Genomic DNA, 19,673 nt, shown 5'->3' with positions numbered 1-19,673 from the left:
TAATAGTTTATAGCCTTACGATACTATTCAACAGCAGCTGATCATGTTCTGGACCTTTGCAATGAGAACTCTATTATTTTAGTACATTCATTTTAACAGGCTAACTTGCCAGCCATGGTCACAGTGAGTAGGGAGCAGACACAGTGTGCCAAGCAAGGCTAACATAGCCATGGTTAGGTGTCAAAGGTTGAATATGCAGAGGTTAAAATAAGGCACAAAAGTCAACAACACATTTAGTTTGGAGGTTAATAGTTGCACCCAATGAACACTACACACACGTGCCAAATACAAGAAATGTACACCCAAATCTATTTTAACCTCTGAATTGCATTTTGTATGTTTTATTTACAATACATACAAATATTATTGTAAATGTGACACTATGCATATGATTTATAGTATTAAGTATTGCCAACCCAGTTCTACCCCTAGAAAAAGACAAATGCCAAAACAACGGCTTCTGCTGTTTGGATTATGAAGCGGGTTAGCTGGCTTAGGAACTAAGGAGAGATAGGGAGAGAGAGAGAGAGAGAGAGAGAGAGAGGGAGAGATGGAGAGAGGGTGAGGGAGAGAGAGAGGGAGAGATGGAGAGAGAGTGAGGGAGAGAGAGAATGGGTAGCTAGCAGTTTCCCTGTAACCCTACTCCCTCTGTTCCTCTCCCAAGCCGCCATACTCGGCCCAGCCAACAATGCTATGCCTGAAGAGGGGACACCACAGTGATGGATGGGGTGTTTGGGGGCACAGGGGACCATAGGAGAGGGTCAGGGGAGGGACTATGCCAGCTATGTACCCCTCTGGGGATATTAATACACGCCTCCTGGCTGACATTGTCTCTGGGAATAGACTCAAGAGATGAGGGAAGGGGAGAAGCTTGGTTGTCAAAGATGGTTGCCAGGTTGTGGCGAGATGGAACAAGAGATTGAGATGGGAGCAAGAGAGAGAGTGAGGAGTCACTGTGTGGTGTAGGGGAGCTACAGTAAGAACAGACAGAGCAAGGTAAAGAGATGGTAGCCCGCAATGAAAAGGGGAGGGGGGGGCACGTGTTCCGTGTGGGCGTCCCAAAATATTCAAAATATGTGGTAGATGGTTTAGGGTTTAATACATTTGAGCTATTGTTTCAGATCAGTCTCCCTGCTGACGTGAGAGGTTTGGAATGAGTTGTGTATTAGGGAAAGGAGACAGATACGTCCACTAAAAAGGTCAGACTGGAAACGCATGGGCCTCAGGAAAGAGTTCAGAAGGAACAAGCCAAACATTAGGTGCGTTCGACTTCATGCAGCGCCGGCGGCGCCTGCCGTCTAACGGCGCCGCCGGTGCTGCATGAAGTCGAACACACCTAATATCTTATAAATAAGGTCAGCTGATCAATATAGCCTGTCTTGTCATCAAAAGTTGATCTGACAATTATTACCAGTTCTACAGAATAGTGTGGACAGATGGTAAATAGGAAAACATGTCAATGTCATATTGGATGTCACAATCTATGTGTCATAGCTTTGTATAGAAATTGCATGCAGTACAGTTATCCCTCCAAACAGTATTTTGCACTTTTCATCCAGATTTATAAACAATAAAGTAAAATATGGCACTGTCAGAGTTACAGACAACAGAAATCACAATGATACAGAAATAAGTAGGCCTAATTCCTGCCGGAAAGGAACAATACAGTCAGGTATGAGGGTTGTCTGGTTGTCCGTTGTGTGAACATCCCAAAAGTGGCTTTACTAAGAAGAATGAAGGCTTTTTTCAAAGTGTGTTGACCTTGAGTTCTGTATTCCTTATGGGGATCACAAAGTGCGAAGGAAGTCGACGAGGTCTACATTCCGGAACATTCACCTCAATACACTGTCTTTGTTGTCCATTTTAGTCCACAAGCAGAAAATACAGTACAACTTTATTTAAGTGTAAGACTTACCAATTGGATAACATTCCATTTGAAAGAACTCCTAAGATTACTGCAAGCCACACAAGACTCTTGCAAGAATTCTCATGACAGAAAATGCAACAAATGAATATAATTATTTTAACATAAGTGAAACTTATTGTAAACAAGAGATCCAATTTCATTAGTGCACCTACAGTTTTTCTTATTTATCGTCCTATTCAGCCTTTCTTGATAAGATGTTACAATTGGATTACTTGCTTAAATAGAGGAATAAATAAGTAGAAAGCATAAGCATCATAAACAGTGTTGACAATCATAATTACTAAAATGTAAAGGATTCAAGTGGTGAAAGACATGTATCCATTACAGTGTCTGTGAATCCATGTGTGTATGTATTGGGTCCCTTTAACCAGTGACTTTCATACATCATATTATGGAAATATTTAACAGGCAACCAAACACAAAAACAAAATGCCCATAATACAGCAAGTCTTGCCCAAGCCAATCAGGATTGAACATCCAGACAGGGCTATTAAATCTGTAGTCCATTTCTTGCATATCCTTCTTTGGAAAACCATCTTTGCTTGACTCCTCCCCCTTCTGTTTGAAACACCACTTTGGTAGGTCCTCATTAGTCCACTGACGATTCCAAAATGAAGCCACATAAATCCAGATCATCCAAAACGCGAAAACACAAAATAATGTCATACATATTGCCACGGGTTGTGTACTCTATAAAGCTAAGCCATGGAAAAAAAACTATATAGAATATGTTACTTCCTTATTTAGTTAAAAGAGGAAGACTATTTCACAACTAATTTTCTTCGGCCCATTGTGGGAAGTCGGGCTTCGGTGACAATGGGTCCAAATATTTTGAAGGCCATGTTTGGAACAGCAGTCATTAGCAGTGTGACACGTTAGACTCTCGTGGGTCTGGTCCTGCTTCGCTCTCTTCTGGAATGTCCTGGAGATCTGAAAGAAAAGTCAAATGGATAAACAACTTCCAATCTGTCATACCGTTGTTATATCAATGCTTCATATTCACATAGGTCACAGTTGAACAACCATACAGGGACAGCAGCACTGTATTGTTCTTCATTATATTTGAACAGGATACAGATAGAGATGGGGAGAGCAACAGAAAGACAGAGACAGACACAGGAAAGCTGTATCCTCCCACACGCGTACAGTACAGTAATAGAGAGAGCATTAAATAGAGGTAAGGTTCAGTGTGTACACATGCAAACACACACACACTGCACTGTGTGTTGTGTGTTTGAAAAAAGTATTTGTGTTAAGAGACATTTTGTGCCTCAACAAAAAATCAATGTATTACATAAGCGTGTGTGGGCTTGCATTAGCATTAAGGAGAGGGTAAAGTTGAATCCCATCTCTTCCGAAGTGCATTCCTGATTAATAATACCACAGTGTGGATGTCGCTTCTTGAAAAACGCATCGTCTGATATTTTCAGTTACGTTCAACTGAATGTCTCTGACACAGGGAATGATATGGGGGCCCATTTATTGAGATAGTTGCTAACTCTTAGCTACGTCCAGTCATGTTTCGCTACAGTAGGAAGTTGTATCTCTGACCTCGGGGGCTCTCGGAGCGAGGTGACACTTTTTCATCCTCCTCGTCTGACGTCACGTCCACTTCCACATCGCTGCAGTCCTGCAGGCCGTCTGACTGGTCGACGGATTCCTGGCCAGCCAATGCAGCGTCGCCGCTGGGGGCTGTCTCACTCCCTCTACGTGAAGCGGGTGTCTAGGACCAATGGCAGATATGAAATGGAAGATTAGAAGTTTAGATAGTCGACTAAGTCCCTCCCACCACCCCCACCCCCCACACCTCCCTAAAAATGATCTTGGAATGAATGGAATTATAACAGATGGAATAAAAACAGACATATTAGTTCAGCAACCTTCTCTGAGCTTCCGGGACCTTCCACAGATGTGATGGTGGTGCTGCTGGCCTTCATGTCGCGGACCTGCCTCTCCAGCTGGACGCGGGCCTTCTCGCTGTCCTTCAGCCGGCCCTCGGCCCCTCTCAGCCTGCCCAGCTCCTCCTGGAGCAGACTGTGCTGTCTCTGCAGCAGGGTCAGCTCCCCGATGGCTGCCCCCGTGCTGGCCTCGGCCATGCCTGCGTCACGTGACAGGGAGCGCCACACCCGGCCCATGGGGACCGCCCCCTCGGGCCGCAGGCAGAGCTCCAGGATGGAGTCCTGCTTTATCACAGCAGCCTGGGAGAAGCACATGTTTCATGTAATTAAGTGTGTCTGTAGAACGATCCCAATGCTTCTGTTGAAGGACTAAACCAGTTCTTAACTATGGAAGTGAAACAGGCAAAGACCTGTTTGTGGGATCAGCCCAACGTTGATCAAATATGACATATGGCAAAGTCAACAGAGTGTAGTCATGTATAGTTGTACACATAACGATAAAGATGAAAAGTAACCTGACCTGGAGAGCGTGAAGATGGGCACTCAGATTAACCAGCCTCTGACATACTTCCTGCAAGACACACATACATCCTGTTTAAACAGTTGATATCTAGTTGAATCACAAAGATCAAGCTGCTTAGCTGTGGTTAATGTCTCACCTCATTGGGCGGCTTTTCTCCTGTTTGATTCCCATTGCGGTCCTGTGATATTTAAACACGAAATAACAAGGATCTGTGAATTACTTTCATCTACTCACAATCAGTGGAAATTGCTTTTAATCATCCAAATATACATCCGAAAGACTTACACACTGATGTGTTCAGGAATGAATCAATTTCAATGTTAAATGGTTTATCATATTATGATCACAGGTCCACATCTGCTGATTGATGGACAGATAAATAACCTGACCTGTGGTGCTGGGGCCTCGTTTGTTCCATTGATGACCATCTCCTGACCATCTGAGATCAAGCAAAAAAGCAAACCTGATCATCGACTGTACTCACCATGCGCACTGTATGTATGTCAAACGTTATGTAAATGTAACCAACATGACCATCCAGTCCGTCACTATCCTTACATGTGTTTATAGTGGGACAGCTGGTACTACTTATCAATGTAAAACATGGAGTACAATATGTGCCGAGCATAGTCACCTGCAACTCACTGGCAACGAAGGGACTTACTGATCACTAGCGCCCCAGTGTGGTTCTGCTGTCTGGTGAAACTGCAGGGGAGAGGGATCTCAAAGCCCAGCAGGATCTCACTCAGCCTGTCCACTGACAAACACAAACGCATGTAGCATCATCAGTATGCTTCAAGTATAATAAGAAAGCCAATGTATCATCAAATGAATTTTTTTAAATTTAGGACTCCATGACAATGACATTAGGATGTGATTAATTCATACTCATACAGACTGATGGTTGAATTATTGGCTTGTCTAGAAATTGCTTGGTGTATCGAGGCATCTTAGATCCCAGTTACCTAAATTGCATACCAGAAATGGTATCCATCTGGCAGCCATCTTGTGCCAGCACATTGCACAGGGCATCAGTAGCATAGTGAGAATTACATTCTCTCAGCTTATGGTTACATAAAGTGCGTGGCCAATAAAATAGCAATGTGACACTCAATCTTTCAAGTAAAAGGTTATGGCAGTAGTCATTAGTTGATAAATAGTTACACACATCTCTCTTTCTCGTGATATCTCTCTGTCATCACTTCTCTTGGAAACCCCCCACCCCTCCCTTTATCTGTAGCATAACACAAGTAGCCTGCTTCTCTCTCTCTAATTGATCTCTTCCTCCCTTTCTCCTCCCCTCCCACTAGCGCACCCTCTGCGACGGCGTCCATGAGGAGTTTCTCCCCCCGGGGGGCTTGGGGCGTGTCGGCCCGGAACAGGTTGCGGGAGTTGGGGGGCAGTGTGACCTCTTGACCCCCCGTGACCTCAGCCAGGTCAGAGAAAAGTGTGACCCTCTCCTGGAGAAGTTCCAACACCTCTCGGTCCTTCTGCTGGATGTCAGCTGGGAAGAGGAGAAACATGAACAGAGGGCTACATTCAAATGGATGGGTCAGTAACTGTGGTTCCTTGCCAATAGATTGTCTCCATTGTGGAAAGGTGTAGGTATATCTTAATCATGCATAGCACTTCCTCCCGAGAGAGAGGAAGAGAGAGAGAGACAGAGAGAGAGAGAGAGAGAGAGAGAGGGAGAGGGAAAGATGATGGATATCCAGTATAGATGCCTTCCTCCACTGTGTAGGAGGGTGGATTCACACTTGTCCTCCTACACACTGACAGAGAACTACATGCTGTACTGTTGGGAGAGAGAGAACAAGAGAAAGAGTGAGGTAGAGGAAGGAGAGCCGTGGCTGAGGAACTGGCTGATATATCCATAAAGTCACCTCACTTTTCCCAATTGGGCTTATAGCAATTCCTATGTCCTACAATGTTTTTGTTGAATGTATTGCTGTGTAGTTACATAGTGGTTAATATAAGCTGAGTGTTCCTTTGCCATGTTAGCATCATGTTGCAGCATGTGTGACGTTTTCAGTGCTGACCTTTCAGTCTTCTCAGAAGGGCCTTATCCTCAGTCTCTATGAGAGGAAACTCCTCTCGAGATGGACAACTGTAGGGACAACAACACACTGTGAGCTTGTGTATTTGTGTGTGTGTGTACAAGTGTGTTTGTGTAACAGGGTGTGTGGGTTCCACACCTCCTGACTGTCTGCTGTATGACGCGTATCCAGGTGTTTTTGTCCTCTTTCGAAGCTGCGTGGACCTCGTACATCTCTGGAGGGGAGGAGTCGCTGATGAGGAAAAGACCTCGCTCCTGATTGGCTATGTCCCTCAGTATTAGGTTCTGCAGAGACAAGACTGGAGGCTTATCCTAGAGAGAGTGAGAGAGAGATATGGGGGAATACAAAGTGAGAATAAAATAACATAGATTACATCAATTATGTTTGATAAACTATCAATAAGATCAATGAGTGATGAATGCATGTGTATACCAGGGAAGGAAAAATGTATCGCTGGTCTTTCTCCTGCAGGAAAACGAGGATGTCTGTCATCAGAAGGACCTGCACATCTATGACCAAACACACACAAGTAACCAACATGTTTAACCAGCCTGCCACCATCCTTGCAGTTGGGATGACAGTTGTACAGCTGCTGCAATACTATCCAATGTGAAAGAATTACCAAAACATTGAGCATAAACTCATGAACTAGGTCTAGAACTGTCAGGAGACAAATCCCTAAAGCATCTCTCTCTGGAGAAAGCACACACACAGGCACACACACACAGGCACACACACACATGCATACACACACAGGCAAACACAGCACTGACCTTTGAGCCTGGAGCCAGGGTTTTTCCAGAGCAGCGTGCCCTCGTGGATGAGCCTTCTCCTGAGCAGTTCGCCTCCTCGGAACAGCTGCCCGTCTCTAACCTTGGCTTCGGCTCGTGGGTCTAACCGAGCCTGGATCTCCTGCAGCCTCTGGGTCCGCTCCAGCTCCAGAACCTGGCCCACGCCAGAGGAACAGTGTGTATGTGTTTGTGTTTCAAGGGTCCCCACACTAGCCCTCTCTCTTATAGGTTGGCCTGCGGCGAGCTTACGCATGCTAGCAGGGTCTTACGTAGCTACCTGTTGGTCGATCGAGCTGAGCAGTTCTTTGACCACAACCAGAGTCTGGACAAACGACTGAGCCTCCTCTTCGTTGTCTGGTGGAGGGAGAGAGGCTGTATGAGAAATGGCCCTGCTTTGAGTTGTGGAAGAATCCGACCGGTTATCTGGCTCACCTTTGGTGTTGTCGAGGATACGTTGGAATAGGACCGGGTACTTGGTGATGCGCTGGGTGACCAACAGGATGCACTCCTGGATACCATGGCGACGCAGCAGCTGACCTCTACTCACCCGCTGACACGGATGAGAAAGAAAGAGAGAGAGAACAAGAGAGTGTGTTGGAAACACAAAGAGAGAAAGAGAGATTTTCTCATAGGGTTCACTATCAAGCTACAAATTCAATTAAGTTCTAAATTCAGAACTTATATTTGAATAAAATACTTGGCTGGATGCCAGCTGTTCAAGCCTAAGTTGCTAGAGTCCGTGTTGATATAACTCTTGCTCTTAAATTCCCTGAAGACCTATTCAGGGAACTAGCAAGGACGTATGCTCACCCGTATGAAGTACTGGAACCTCTTGTCTCTGGCCAGCAGCTCCTTGTACAGTTTAACAGCCTTCAGGTGTCGACTGCAGAACTCGGCATAAGTCTTCCTCATCTCATCAGCATACTGGCCTGAGAACTAGAACACACACACAGTAATGAACCGCCAACAGCAGGTCTTCAGCCGCAACAACTGTGTGTGCAGCGTTTTATTCTGCACCGCTTCCAGAAACAGAAACTCAGGGTCTCAGGGAATTCTGAGTGTCAGGAAAACTGTAGAATCTTTCAACTGGGCGGAGCGGCGTCACGCGTACAGTGCGCACGTGTGCCGTCCCGCGCATATGTCCCGTGTGTTACCTGCTCCAGCAGCACGTCGCCCAGCTGGTGCATGGTGAAGTTGTACGAGGAGCCCGGCTCCAGGCTGTGGTTGCGCCGGGTCAGAAGCTGCGCCAGGAAGCGGCCGTGCAGTGCCATCAGGCGGTCCAGGCAGGGGAAGATGGCGTGCACCACGCCCGGCTCCAGCTGCACCTCTTCCAGCATGCCCTGGCGGAACACTCGCTCCATGATGCGGAGCGTCCGCACGTGGTGCAGCTCCGTCTGGATCAGCTCTGAGGGGGGGGGGGGGGGGGGGGCGGAGGAGGAGGAGGAGGGGAGGTCAGACTTTTACACGCGCGTTTCGGGTGAAGAGATGTTGAAGTGAAGAGAACTGCTCCAAAGACAGAAGTCAATTGTCCGAGGGGGGGGGGGAGGGCGTTCTCACCGTAGATGACGTCCTGCCTCTTGATGACGTCTTTGCGATGCGTCTGGAGGTAGGCGGAGTCCACCGCCATGCTCCAAGAGTCTGCCTCAAAGTCCCGCCCCTCTATCTCCATCTCCTCCAGCATCGAGGCGTAGTAGACTTCTCCTGAAGGCAGAAGTCCACGTTACATCGACCTCTTATCGATCCAAACATTTGGATCGGCAAGAGACGACACATTGGTAAAATCACAAATACAAACAGCCGTCCGAAACAGAGGGCTCGGTGGGTTTACTGGCAGACTTGTTTTTCTGTTAGGACATCTGGTTTGTGTTGAACAGAGCTCAGTCTCACCCTCGTCGTTGAGAGACTCCATGGACATGGCTCTGTTCTTGAAGTTCAGGGAGTCTGTGGACTGGGACAGGATCCTACGCAGGCCCAGGGGAGAGTCATCATTCAGGCTCCTATACAGACGCATGGACCAGGACACACACACACACACACAGGCAGCAAGACACAGGGATATACATTCACATGCAAGCACACGTATATAGAAGCATACAAACACACACACCACACACAAACACACACACTCACACACATACATGACATGCATGTGTAAATAACATCCATCCAAACAAAATAATTAATCCCAAGACATTGAGTGTACATTTATACACATGTACAAACACACCCACAACAAACACAGATATAAATCCAATCACAACAAGAAAATTCATAGATGGAGCAGAAACCCAAGCAGACACAAACACACATAAAAGACACAACACAAAACACAATTACAATGGCACACATATGTACAATACATACCAATCAATGACCACTGTGAATTACACTATTCATGCTTGTGTCCTGACACACAAACGCACACACACAAAGATGAGTCGTCATGCATGGGTTAAAATATGTCTGTCAACATCACACCTCTCTCATGTTGGCTTTGTTATTTATTATTATCTGTGGTCTATTTTTATTATCATTATCTTTATTATAATTATTTTGAAAGGGTGTTAGGCTAAAACCGTAAAACCTTTAAACTTTTGGTTATTTATGGACTAAGCCCAAAGGGTACTCATAAAATCACAAACACCACCAACATTTTGACCAAACAATTTGGTTCCAACATTATATTTTCTTTCTCCAGTGTAGCAATCCCACCTATCCTTAGCAGGGGATCTCCAATAACTCCACCCAGTTCTAGAGCACAGGCCATGTGGGCGGAGTCAGAACTCACCCTGCAATATTATTGGTGGAGACGCTCTTGGAGAGGGAGAGGCCTGAGCGTCCACGACGGGAGCCGAGCAGGGACTGGCGGAGGCTGTCTGAGTGGTAGATGGCTGAGCTGGGCCGCTCCCTCATCAGGGGGGCTGGGGAGGGGGTGAGGCAGGGGGGTGAGGCAGGGGGGGAGGCAGGGGGGTAAGGCAGGGGTTGAGGCAGGGGGGTGAGGCAGGGGGGGAGGCAGGGGGGTAAGGCAGGGGGTGAGGCAGGGGGGTGAGGCAGGGAGGTGAGGCAGGGGGGGAGGCAGGGGGGTAAGGCAGGGGGTGAGGCAGGAGGGTGAGGCAGGGGGATGAGGCAGGGGGGTGAGGCAGGGAGGTGAGGCAGGGGGGTAAGGCAGGGGGGTGAGGCAGGGGGGTGAGGCAGGGGGGTGAGGCAGGGAGGTGAGGCAGGGGGGTGAGGCGAAGGAATAGGAGGAGCAGTTTCATATCAACGACTCAACATGTATTTGCCATTTCATCGAACATGTTGTGTAGGGTTAGTGGAGTGGGCCACTCGTTGGTGCGTTTCGACTCACTTTTGGTACGAAGAGTAACATTGGAGGAGTTGTTCCTCATGAGAGCCATCTTTTGTTGCTGTGGATATGAGGAGAGTTTAGCTACATGTGCTAGCTAGCTACAATGCATCTAGCAAACTATACCATAAGGTCAGCGTGAGTAAGCGTTAAATGTTAAAATGCATAAATGACACAGATTTAAATACAAATGTCCATTGTTGTATGAACCCAGTGAACACAGTGAATATTTAGTATGAATGGATGTGTTTGTCAAACACATAATATTGTGTAAAGGGATCTTACCCTCTGTTTCATCTTGGCACAGTTAGGCAATGTGTCTCTACAGCGGTTATGGATGGTAACGTTGCAGGCTGTAAGGAATTGGACAACAAATGAGTGACTTTATTTCTCAAAGTTGTCTTTTTCTGTGCTTTTTTTTTAACCTCCTCTCTTTTATCCAACTTCCTTTTCTGTCTCATCTCCTCCTGGCTGCTGCTTCCATTGTTTCAAATCAGTTTCACTTCCTGTGCAGGGTTCTAGGACAGGAAGTCAGACTCAGAACTAAGGGAGGTAGAGACCCAGGGGGGATTCTAAACCCTCTCACCCAGTCTCTGATCACCATGTTAATCTAAGAGAAAACTGTTGTTCTTTTTTAGTCAGTGTCAGCATGTACCATAGATGTATGTGCATACTTAAAACATTCAACAATAATGACTATTGTTACGATGTAAGAATTCCACCAATGAGGTTTAGTAGTTACTCCAACACACATTTCCTTTGAAAAAAAAACCCCATAGAGGTGTTCCATTGAAGTATGTGGATTTAGTGCTGTCAAACGGATGGGATTAGAGAGGAGAGTAAAACTCAATACTACAATCATATCTTCGGTAACAGACGGCAACCAAAGTACAATTCCAATCCAGCCGTACTGTAGCTAGAGTGGTGGTAGAAGAGGTGGCAGAGGTCATACATACTGGGACAGCTCAGGGCCTCCTTGGCTGTGATGCTCTTGTTGCAGGCTGAGCAGAGGGTGGTACCAGAGATGGTGAGGGAGGTGAAGAGGTGGCCGTTGCTGTAGCGAGCCTCCCTCTCCCGAGCCTCTTTCTCTCGCTCCCTCATGCGCTCCTTCTCCTTGTTCTGAAGAAAGACACCCAACACAGCAGAGAAGGACCCCCGTCATAAACAACAGTGATCTGATTGATCGATCTCATTTGCTGAAAAACAAAGGGTGGAAGAGAAATTCTGCTGGAACCTGTGAACTAGAAGAACAGCCGGTGAACACCTGTGTCTTGCAGGGAATGTCGAGTTTCATATCATGTTGACTTTACGCACAGGAAACACACAGTGCAGACTTCCTCTTTTTAAGGCTATGGAGGGTGGGGTTAAGCGTGTATAAGGTAACAGCTATAGATAGGAGGAACAGGGTATGTAAAGAAACGCCTTTGTTAAAACTTCCACAACATTTAATTGAGAAGAGAGTGAGGCAGGGGCAGAGAAAGAGCTCTGAAATGCTGTTTTCAAGACACAATTGATAAACTGATTTCTGTTTTCACCCTCTTTCTTCACCTCCTACTATTATTTCTGTCCCTTCTGTTCATCGGTTACTTCATGCAGTGAGAAGGGTAGATTTGAGAGGAAGAGTTGAAGCTTTATGTGATCCTCACATGCCAAGGTTATGAAACAGGAAGATTGATAAACATCGACCACAGGGTCAAGCAAAACAGCAAAATACAAAATAATCTAGAAATTTCACACATACTTAGTTGGATCCTCTAATGATTTAAGGCACATTTTGTAAAGTAGGCCAACAGAAAAGGCAGCAGGCCCTGTTTTTAGTATAAATCTGTCAATGTGCTATAAGCTAGAATTAGTTTTGGTCTGAGAGTGGGTACACTTAGGATGGAGGGTGGAAGGGAGACAGAGATGTCTATAGATTTGTACTATATTCAGTGTTTGTAGAAGTACTGATGTTTACACTGTCATTAAAACATCACAGGTTTTAGCAGCAGGAGTACGTACATATGTTCTGAGAGGAAATCCCTAACTCACTAATGACTAACAAACACACAAACACAGGTCTGTATAATTATATATATATATACAGTGTATACACACCTTGTAGACCTGTCTCTAGAGAGGGAGAGAGAGAGAAAGAGAGAGAGAGAGGGAGAGAGAGAGAGGGAGAGAGAGAGACAGAGATGTGTGTTCCAGTTTGGGAGTAAACTCTACTGCTGTGTGGATTGAGGTGGCCCTGTAGCCTGGTTTCTGTTCTCTGGAGGTACACTGGGCAGAGTGGAGCCTGGGGTGGATTTAAGTTTAGTCTCCCTGACCGACATAACACACAGTAGGATGCGAGGCTGACAGAATCTGGACCCTGAGAACGATAAGAAGATCAAGTCTTTTTACCACACTGCAAGTTAAGGTCACTGTACTGGAATGTTCTGGAGGTTCATAGAGTGCAAACTGAAACAAGAACCATTGAGGTGAATGGTCACAGACAGATCTCAGCCTTTACTGATCATTACTCATCATTGCTCCCTGTCTGATGTCATATCCTGCACCTCTCTCCACTTCCTCTTGATTTTGCCCTCCCATCTTGAGCAAACCTTCGCCCTCAGTCTTCTTCTTCCAAAACACATTCACGCCTACAAACATTCTCCTACACACTTTCCCCAGTGTACTATAGATTGCACTATTCAGTCTCTCCCTCCCACCTTGCCGTCGGAGGAAACTAGTTTGTGTAACCAGGTTTGAACATTATGTGCAGAGGTTGTGCACATGCAGCCCTGTTATACAGGAAATTAAGATTATTAGTCAACCTCTGGTAAAAGGAATCATCTTCGTCACAAATCACCCCTAATGTAAAATCAGCATAATGACTTTGTATGACTAATGTACTGCAGTAAGTGTAGTGAATTTCATTTCATAAATTGTAAAACTCATGTCTATTCGCTTGCATGTCAAGACTCAATGAGAAAGAAATGTCTTGTCTACAGAATATCATTGCCCCCCTGTAGATCAATGAATCATTTGACCCTGGTAAGCGCTGTTCATACCTTCTGTGTAAACTACAGTGAGTGGATGCTGGGTGTAATATTGGACTGTGCTTGTACTGTATGATACTGAAAAGCCAAGGTTTTCTCAGTTATCCACTGTGCTAGAGAAAGCAGATAATATCACACCGACAGAGTGGCATTTCTATGGCAACCGTTGCTATAGTCAAACACACACGCACACACAAACACACACACTTGCTTCACTCACCTCAATAAAGAGCTTGCATGAGTCCACATACCTTACACACACACACACACACACACGTGTCCTTTTTCAAAGGCCTACATACTGACATGTAAAAAACTTACTTACCATGTAAAAAAGGGCACATGAAGCCTATGCTAACTGCTCAAACACACACACACACACACACACACACACAGGGAATACACTCATCTCCACTCTGATATACTCTTGCTAGAGCATCTCAATAAAATGAGACACCCACACATGCCTAGAACAGTGCTGTCCAGGAGGGCAGGAACATTACTCATGTCTACTAATCCGTTGCTGCTAAAACACAGCATGACAGAGACAGGGAATATTGGGCAGATCCAGTAGATGAACTACTACTGTTTTATTTTCACTATCTTGTCTTCTGATACTCTACGCTTTACTGTGTGGATACAATGCAGCATCCCATCGTGTTGTGAATCCAATGTCATGCGTGATGAATAATGTGTTACATGTCAAATGGATCAGGTTAAAGTGTTTCCTATACGCGGACGCCCTCATGAGCGCGCGCACACCGGTATCTTTGACCATGTGGTTCAGGGCACGCTCCATCCTTCTCGAGAAAGAGCGAACGCTCTCTCTCTCTGTCTCTCTATCTCTCTCTCTCTCTCTCTCTCTCTCTCTCTCTCACTCACCCACACACACGCACACTCACAGGCACATAGGCCGTTACAGACACAAATATACTTTGTGCAGTCTTATTAGTGACCATAATAATGAGACTGAAAATAAAGTGACAAACCAGCTGCACCGGGGATGGCCAACAATGGCGAGTGCGTCTGTTCCTCTTGCCAAGTTGCTGCACTCTTGTTGCGCAAACTTCCTTAAACCAGCAGCTTCAGCTACAGCTGCATTTTGATAGTTCATAAACGGAATACTTATCCTGATTCAGCCTGTATACCGTTTTTAACATATACAAAATGGTAGATTATTGTAATAATAACCTATTGTAAAACACAATTACGAACCAATTAATCCAATAATTTTGTCAAACTCACCCGCAAACTGATTTCCCTCATCCTTTCCTGTCGAATTTTTGATAAATCTGCGACTCTGGACATGTTGAAATCCAGATCCGTTAAAATAAGATAAGTCTTTGAGGCGTATTTCTTCTGTCTGTAAAACGGGGCTTTCTATCTGCTTTTGGTGCGGTACTAGTTATCAATCGCAAATAACGATTGTAGCCTAACTCGTAACTGAAAGAAACACGGTAAAGCAGTTAGGTATCCCCTGCCTAAGGATCGCCGTTGCTGGTGCTTTATCGGTGGCTTTCTCATACAGGAAATTCGTATGTGTTCTTTTTTTCAACAGTAGATATCGTGAGCGCAGCATCCAAAACCGCGCCTACTGGAGGAGGTCTGGTTTCAAAACCAACCCTTAAAGCATAACCGCAGCAGCATCTCCCTGTCACTGGAAGGACACATGCTCGTAACTTTTTTTATTTAACCTTAGAAGTCAGGCATGAGTCTCTTTTAATAGTTAGTGTGTAATATACACACCTGTGTCAAATGCACAGTCGGCTATGCCTCTAAAATAGTTGATTCCTAGATTAATTACAATCAAAACACTGGCATATTCAAAGTGTGCAAACCAAATTAGTTGTAAACCCACAGGTTTACTACAGGAAGTAGCAACCACTTCCATCAAGTTTTATACTGTACATGAGTTAAGTTCTGAGTGGATGGGGTTGGTGTCCATGACAATATTCCTTCAACAACATCTGGTGCCAGCTTGCTCTGCCAGACCAGCACTTAATTAATCATATAAATTGTTTGTTACAGTCTCAAAGTGAGGTGGAGTTAGAGAGACAGTATACAGAGAGAATTACAGACATGAAATATAGTTAACATTAACTACTTTAACTGGATTTTCTTCCGTGGCTCTTAGATTTAATACATGGTCATTTTGCTTGGTATTTTTCTATTAGAGAATGCCATAGCTTCTGGGGAATTCTGACTTATATTTGTTGTTTTGTGGCTCGTACATTGCCTTTTTTTGAGAAGACGTGTTTCTCACTTTTACACAGTGACCTTGAAATAATTACTTTATGAACCATTTTCCTGTATCGCCACATCATCTTCTCTCTCTGTCTCTCTCTCTCAGCTCTCTCCATCTCTCTCTTGACTAGTGATAAATATAACCATCTATTAGAAGGATCAAAGTTAAAGAGGACAGATTGTTCAGTGGGCGGACCTCCACAGAGCAGTTTCTGTACTCTCCCTCCCCCTCTCTCTCTCTTTCCCCTCACTTTCTCTCTCTCCCCCAATCCTCTCTCTCTCTCTTTCCCCCCACTCCTCTCCATCTCCCTCTCCCTCTCCCTCTCCCTCTCCCTCTCTCTCTCTCTCTCTCTCTCAATGCAGTACCTCTACCCCTGTCCAATTCTCCAACAGACAACCAGTCTTGTGTTTTAGAGTTACAGAAAACAACATCATCCAACAAAGGGCTCTTTGGTCAAATAATGTTTAAGGTTTTTATCATTTGTGACCAAAATTGTGTGTGTGTGTAAAGTTCATCTTTTGAGTTTACTCAGTCATGACCTCATGTTATCGGAAGCTACGAGGGCATGAATATATGAATATACCATTCATGTCTTTTTGTCAGGGGATGGATATGGTCAGTGAGGGTTGTGTGATACTAGGCTGACATCTGGCTCCACTTCTGGGTGGTAGTAATCCACTCCAATAGGATGGAGTGTTGTCCCAAGATTCAAATCATTCACGGATTCACTGTCCGCTATCTGGCCCTACCTCTATGTGTACCACATGCTACCAGCAGTAGGTGTTGCATAAGGCTTCATCTCAGGGAAGCAGTGTGGGAGTGAAGGGTCTTTGTGACATTCAAGGACGTGCTAATCGGCACTAGCAACAGACACACACACACTCTTGTGGATTGACAGAGTGGCAGTGTGACATGTTTGGCAGTGCGGCCCCACTATCAGGCTTTTCCTCGACAGCAACTGTTGGATTTGGCCAGTGCCAGATCCGCGCGTTGCCGTGGGTTACCGCTCCGCTGCAGAGCTGTGCCACTTAGGGAGTGTGTGTGTGTGTGTGTGTACTAAAGTGTATCTGCAATACTAGCATGGACAGAGCAGAAAGTATGTGTGTATATAACTGTAGAGACAGGGGGATAGTATGGTGGGGATGTTGTAGGTTGAGTTGTGTAACTCAGAGTCTGTCTGTGTGTTTCCTGGCTGTCTGTGTGTGTGCTTGTACACAAGTGTACGCCTGTCACTAAGTGTATTTTGGGTCTATAATGTGTAGGTGTCTCAGAGCTCCACAGCTTGCGCTCCAGTGAGATAATGACCAGGTGCTGGGAGCCTTCACCCACAAGTCTTGTCACTCAGCTCCAGGAATGCACACTGGGTGTCTGGGCCAAAATAACAGCACAGGTACCAGGGCTGTGTGTGTGACAGGGGGGGGGGAGAGATGGGGTAAGGAACAGACAGGAGATCTAGTCAGGGGCTACAGGATGCACTGGCGACACAAGCCTACTCATGTAGGCACAGGCAGAGAGGGAGAGACATAAATGGCGCTTGTTCACCTACAGTATCAAACACACCCAGTCTTCCACCTCAAAAACACTACCAGCCGATCAGACACGAAACAGGCTGAACACTGATACTACGCGTAGGCAAAGACAATGAAGTTCAACACACCACACATGCAATAACCAACCATGAAGTAGGTGTCACTAATTGGTCACTAAAGTCTTAATCCCCAATCCACCTCTAAAGAAAAAGAATGTTCCAGACTCATAACAGCAAACACTCACCCCCAATAAACTGCTGAAACTCACACAACCCCCAGTGTGTGGGCTGCTTTCAATGCTTTTTAGAAAGTACCTTTACACTAGAGGAGGTGTGATGAAGGTCTCAGAGACCTGAAAAGCCAGGAATACTGGACTGGAGACTACATTTAACCTTCATGTTGTCACTGGCATGGGTAGCTCTTGTTTTGTTGCAGTATTTTTTCTCTCTGTCTATAACATAGGCACAATGCGTTTTAACTATTTAGTAATCTGTCACATCATTATGACAGCCTGTTGGTGTGACCTATAGTGAAGTGGACCTTGTGGAATATCATGGGGTCATGGGTGACAATACACACATACACACACACGCACCCACACAAACAAACCACATTCACAGCAGTTTTCTTGTGCCTGGGGGACTGTTTTATCACAAGCTTATGATGTCATCTGTCAGCACTCAACTGATGCAGCCTGAGGACAGTTTCCTGTTAACAACCAGTCAGTTACTGTAAAGGAGAGACTAGCTAATACACAGAACCAGCCTGCAGAGAACAAACACGCTATTACTCACTAGAAAATAAAAACAAACATACAGCATACTTCAAATCTTGTTAGAACTACCAATTGGTAAGATAACCCTATTAACTACAAACTACTAACTTTTGTGCAGAACAAAACTATGTGAGTGTGTGTGTGTGTATGTGTGTGCATGTATGTATGATGCACAGGATATTTTAGGCCCAAGAAAAAGAACAAATGATTGAGTCACCCTCACAGTAGCTTCTTGGCTTAGGCTGTCCCATTTTTTTTTTAATAACCTGAATTATGTGACTCAGGACGTTTCTACTGAATCACACAACAGTGAGACAGCACGCAGCATGACGCTGACCCACAACACTAATGACGACAGTGGGACGAACACCGTTCCAGATGTACTGCGTCAGAGCGAGGGAACTGACGGGGAGCTGGCAGTGACATGGCACGGTACAGTTAAACACTGCCCTCTGCTGGGGGTTCAGCAATGCTTTCCTTAAAGCTCCTAATAGGCAGTTGTGCAAAATCTGCTATCATGTTCCGGTATCAGACTGCGCATTGACAGAGGCCAAGTTCAACTTGGAACAAAGTTCGACTAGTTAGAGAGGACATAGCATCGTGGAAAACTGACACTCCTCACTGGCTCCAGTGGAAGTCAGAAAGCAGAAAACACATCAATATTGATGGATAAAAGTAAAAAAAAGTACCTTGCGATTGCCCGCCATCTTGCGTAAGAAACTGAGCGTCCGTTCCAGAGGGCTGCCAGTCCTCTCCTCCTTGTCCTCCTCTCTCTCGAGCTCCGTCCAGCTTCCCCCCTTCTCCCAGTGCAGGAGCCCCAGGTCACTACCCACACTGAGGAGGGGGACAGGGGATGAGACACCAAGGAGGGAGCGGATGAGGGACAGAAAGACTCAGAGAGGAGGAAGACAGTGAACCAAGTGGAGGGAAGACATTCCAGAATCATTCTGTACATCTTCCCCACTTCATGGGACATGAACAATACTGGTAGGGATATGAAACTCAGTTCAAGCATAAGGGGCTCCATCCTGTTGTGATCCCGAATGGAGTCTGCTGTGCGTGTCGGCGAAACAGAACCGAAATGGGGACGGCTGTTTGCAAAGGAAGCAGTCGGGAAACAATGAGACTTACCTCTGCCTGGATCCTCCGAGTTGGTAGTGTGGTAAAGTCTCTGGAAGAAAACCAGAAACCCAAATTGGAACACATTAACGCCCAGCACTCGTTGGAACTCACACAACAGGCTGTGGCTGTGATAGCTAACTACAAACTCAGCAGAACAAGGTTAGCTCAAAACAGAAAGACATTTCTTAACTAAACAACACAAAACACAGGGAACTATTCTGGACTTCACCTGATGCTCATTCAGTTGCTGCAGTGCAATCGTCCAAGAAAAAGAAAACTTGCCAGGTGCACAGACTGATGTCGTTTGACGTAAAGAGGAAAATAGTTTAGAAGGATGGATTGTTAAGTAGTTACAGAGAAATTACATAAAGTATTAAAAGGACTTGATCAGACACATATCCTCCTAAAGATGTGTAATTTGGAAGATTCAGAGTGAA

At 45.4% G+C, this 19,673-nt stretch overlaps 1 protein-coding gene across 5 annotated transcripts in view; it reads right to left on the bottom strand.

The window, feature by feature from the left end:
* Window positions 1-1,540: 1,540 nt before the first annotated feature.
* arhgef1a (Rho guanine nucleotide exchange factor (GEF) 1a) overlaps window positions 1,541-19,673 on the bottom strand; it is a 24,516-nt gene continuing 6,383 nt past the window's right edge. For 2 of the 5 annotated variants that reach the window (XM_047019184.1, XM_047019183.1), the window contains exons 6-29: window positions 19,246-19,285; window positions 18,804-18,948; window positions 11,496-11,658; window positions 10,825-10,892; window positions 10,543-10,600; window positions 9,985-10,117; window positions 9,084-9,193; window positions 8,754-8,897; window positions 8,351-8,601; window positions 8,007-8,132; window positions 7,629-7,746; window positions 7,474-7,550; window positions 7,179-7,350; window positions 6,838-6,914; window positions 6,544-6,716; window positions 6,388-6,455; window positions 5,664-5,852; window positions 5,013-5,105; window positions 4,738-4,787; window positions 4,485-4,526; window positions 4,346-4,396; window positions 3,808-4,125; window positions 3,479-3,650; window positions 1,541-2,857 (exon numbers count right to left, since the gene is read on the bottom strand). In XM_047019184.1, coding sequence (XP_046875140.1) covers window positions 2,787-2,857; window positions 3,479-3,650; window positions 3,808-4,125; window positions 4,346-4,396; window positions 4,485-4,526; window positions 4,738-4,787; window positions 5,013-5,105; window positions 5,664-5,852; window positions 6,388-6,455; window positions 6,544-6,716; window positions 6,838-6,914; window positions 7,179-7,350; window positions 7,474-7,550; window positions 7,629-7,746; window positions 8,007-8,132; window positions 8,351-8,601; window positions 8,754-8,897; window positions 9,084-9,193; window positions 9,985-10,117; window positions 10,543-10,600; window positions 10,825-10,892; window positions 11,496-11,658; window positions 18,804-18,948; window positions 19,246-19,285 — 2,909 coding nt within the window. In that variant the 3' untranslated portion in view covers window positions 1,541-2,786. The other 3 variants (XM_047019185.1, XM_047019186.1, XM_047019187.1) reach the window with 3 other exon arrangements.

The sequence above is a fragment of the Hypomesus transpacificus genome, chromosome 4 (assembly GCF_021917145.1).
Source record: "Hypomesus transpacificus isolate Combined female chromosome 4, fHypTra1, whole genome shotgun sequence".
In the NCBI taxonomy this organism is placed as follows: domain Eukaryota; kingdom Metazoa; phylum Chordata; class Actinopteri; order Osmeriformes; family Osmeridae; genus Hypomesus; species Hypomesus transpacificus.
The sequence above is the reverse complement of the archived record's forward strand: the minus strand, read 5'-3'. Positions and strand labels throughout refer to the sequence as shown.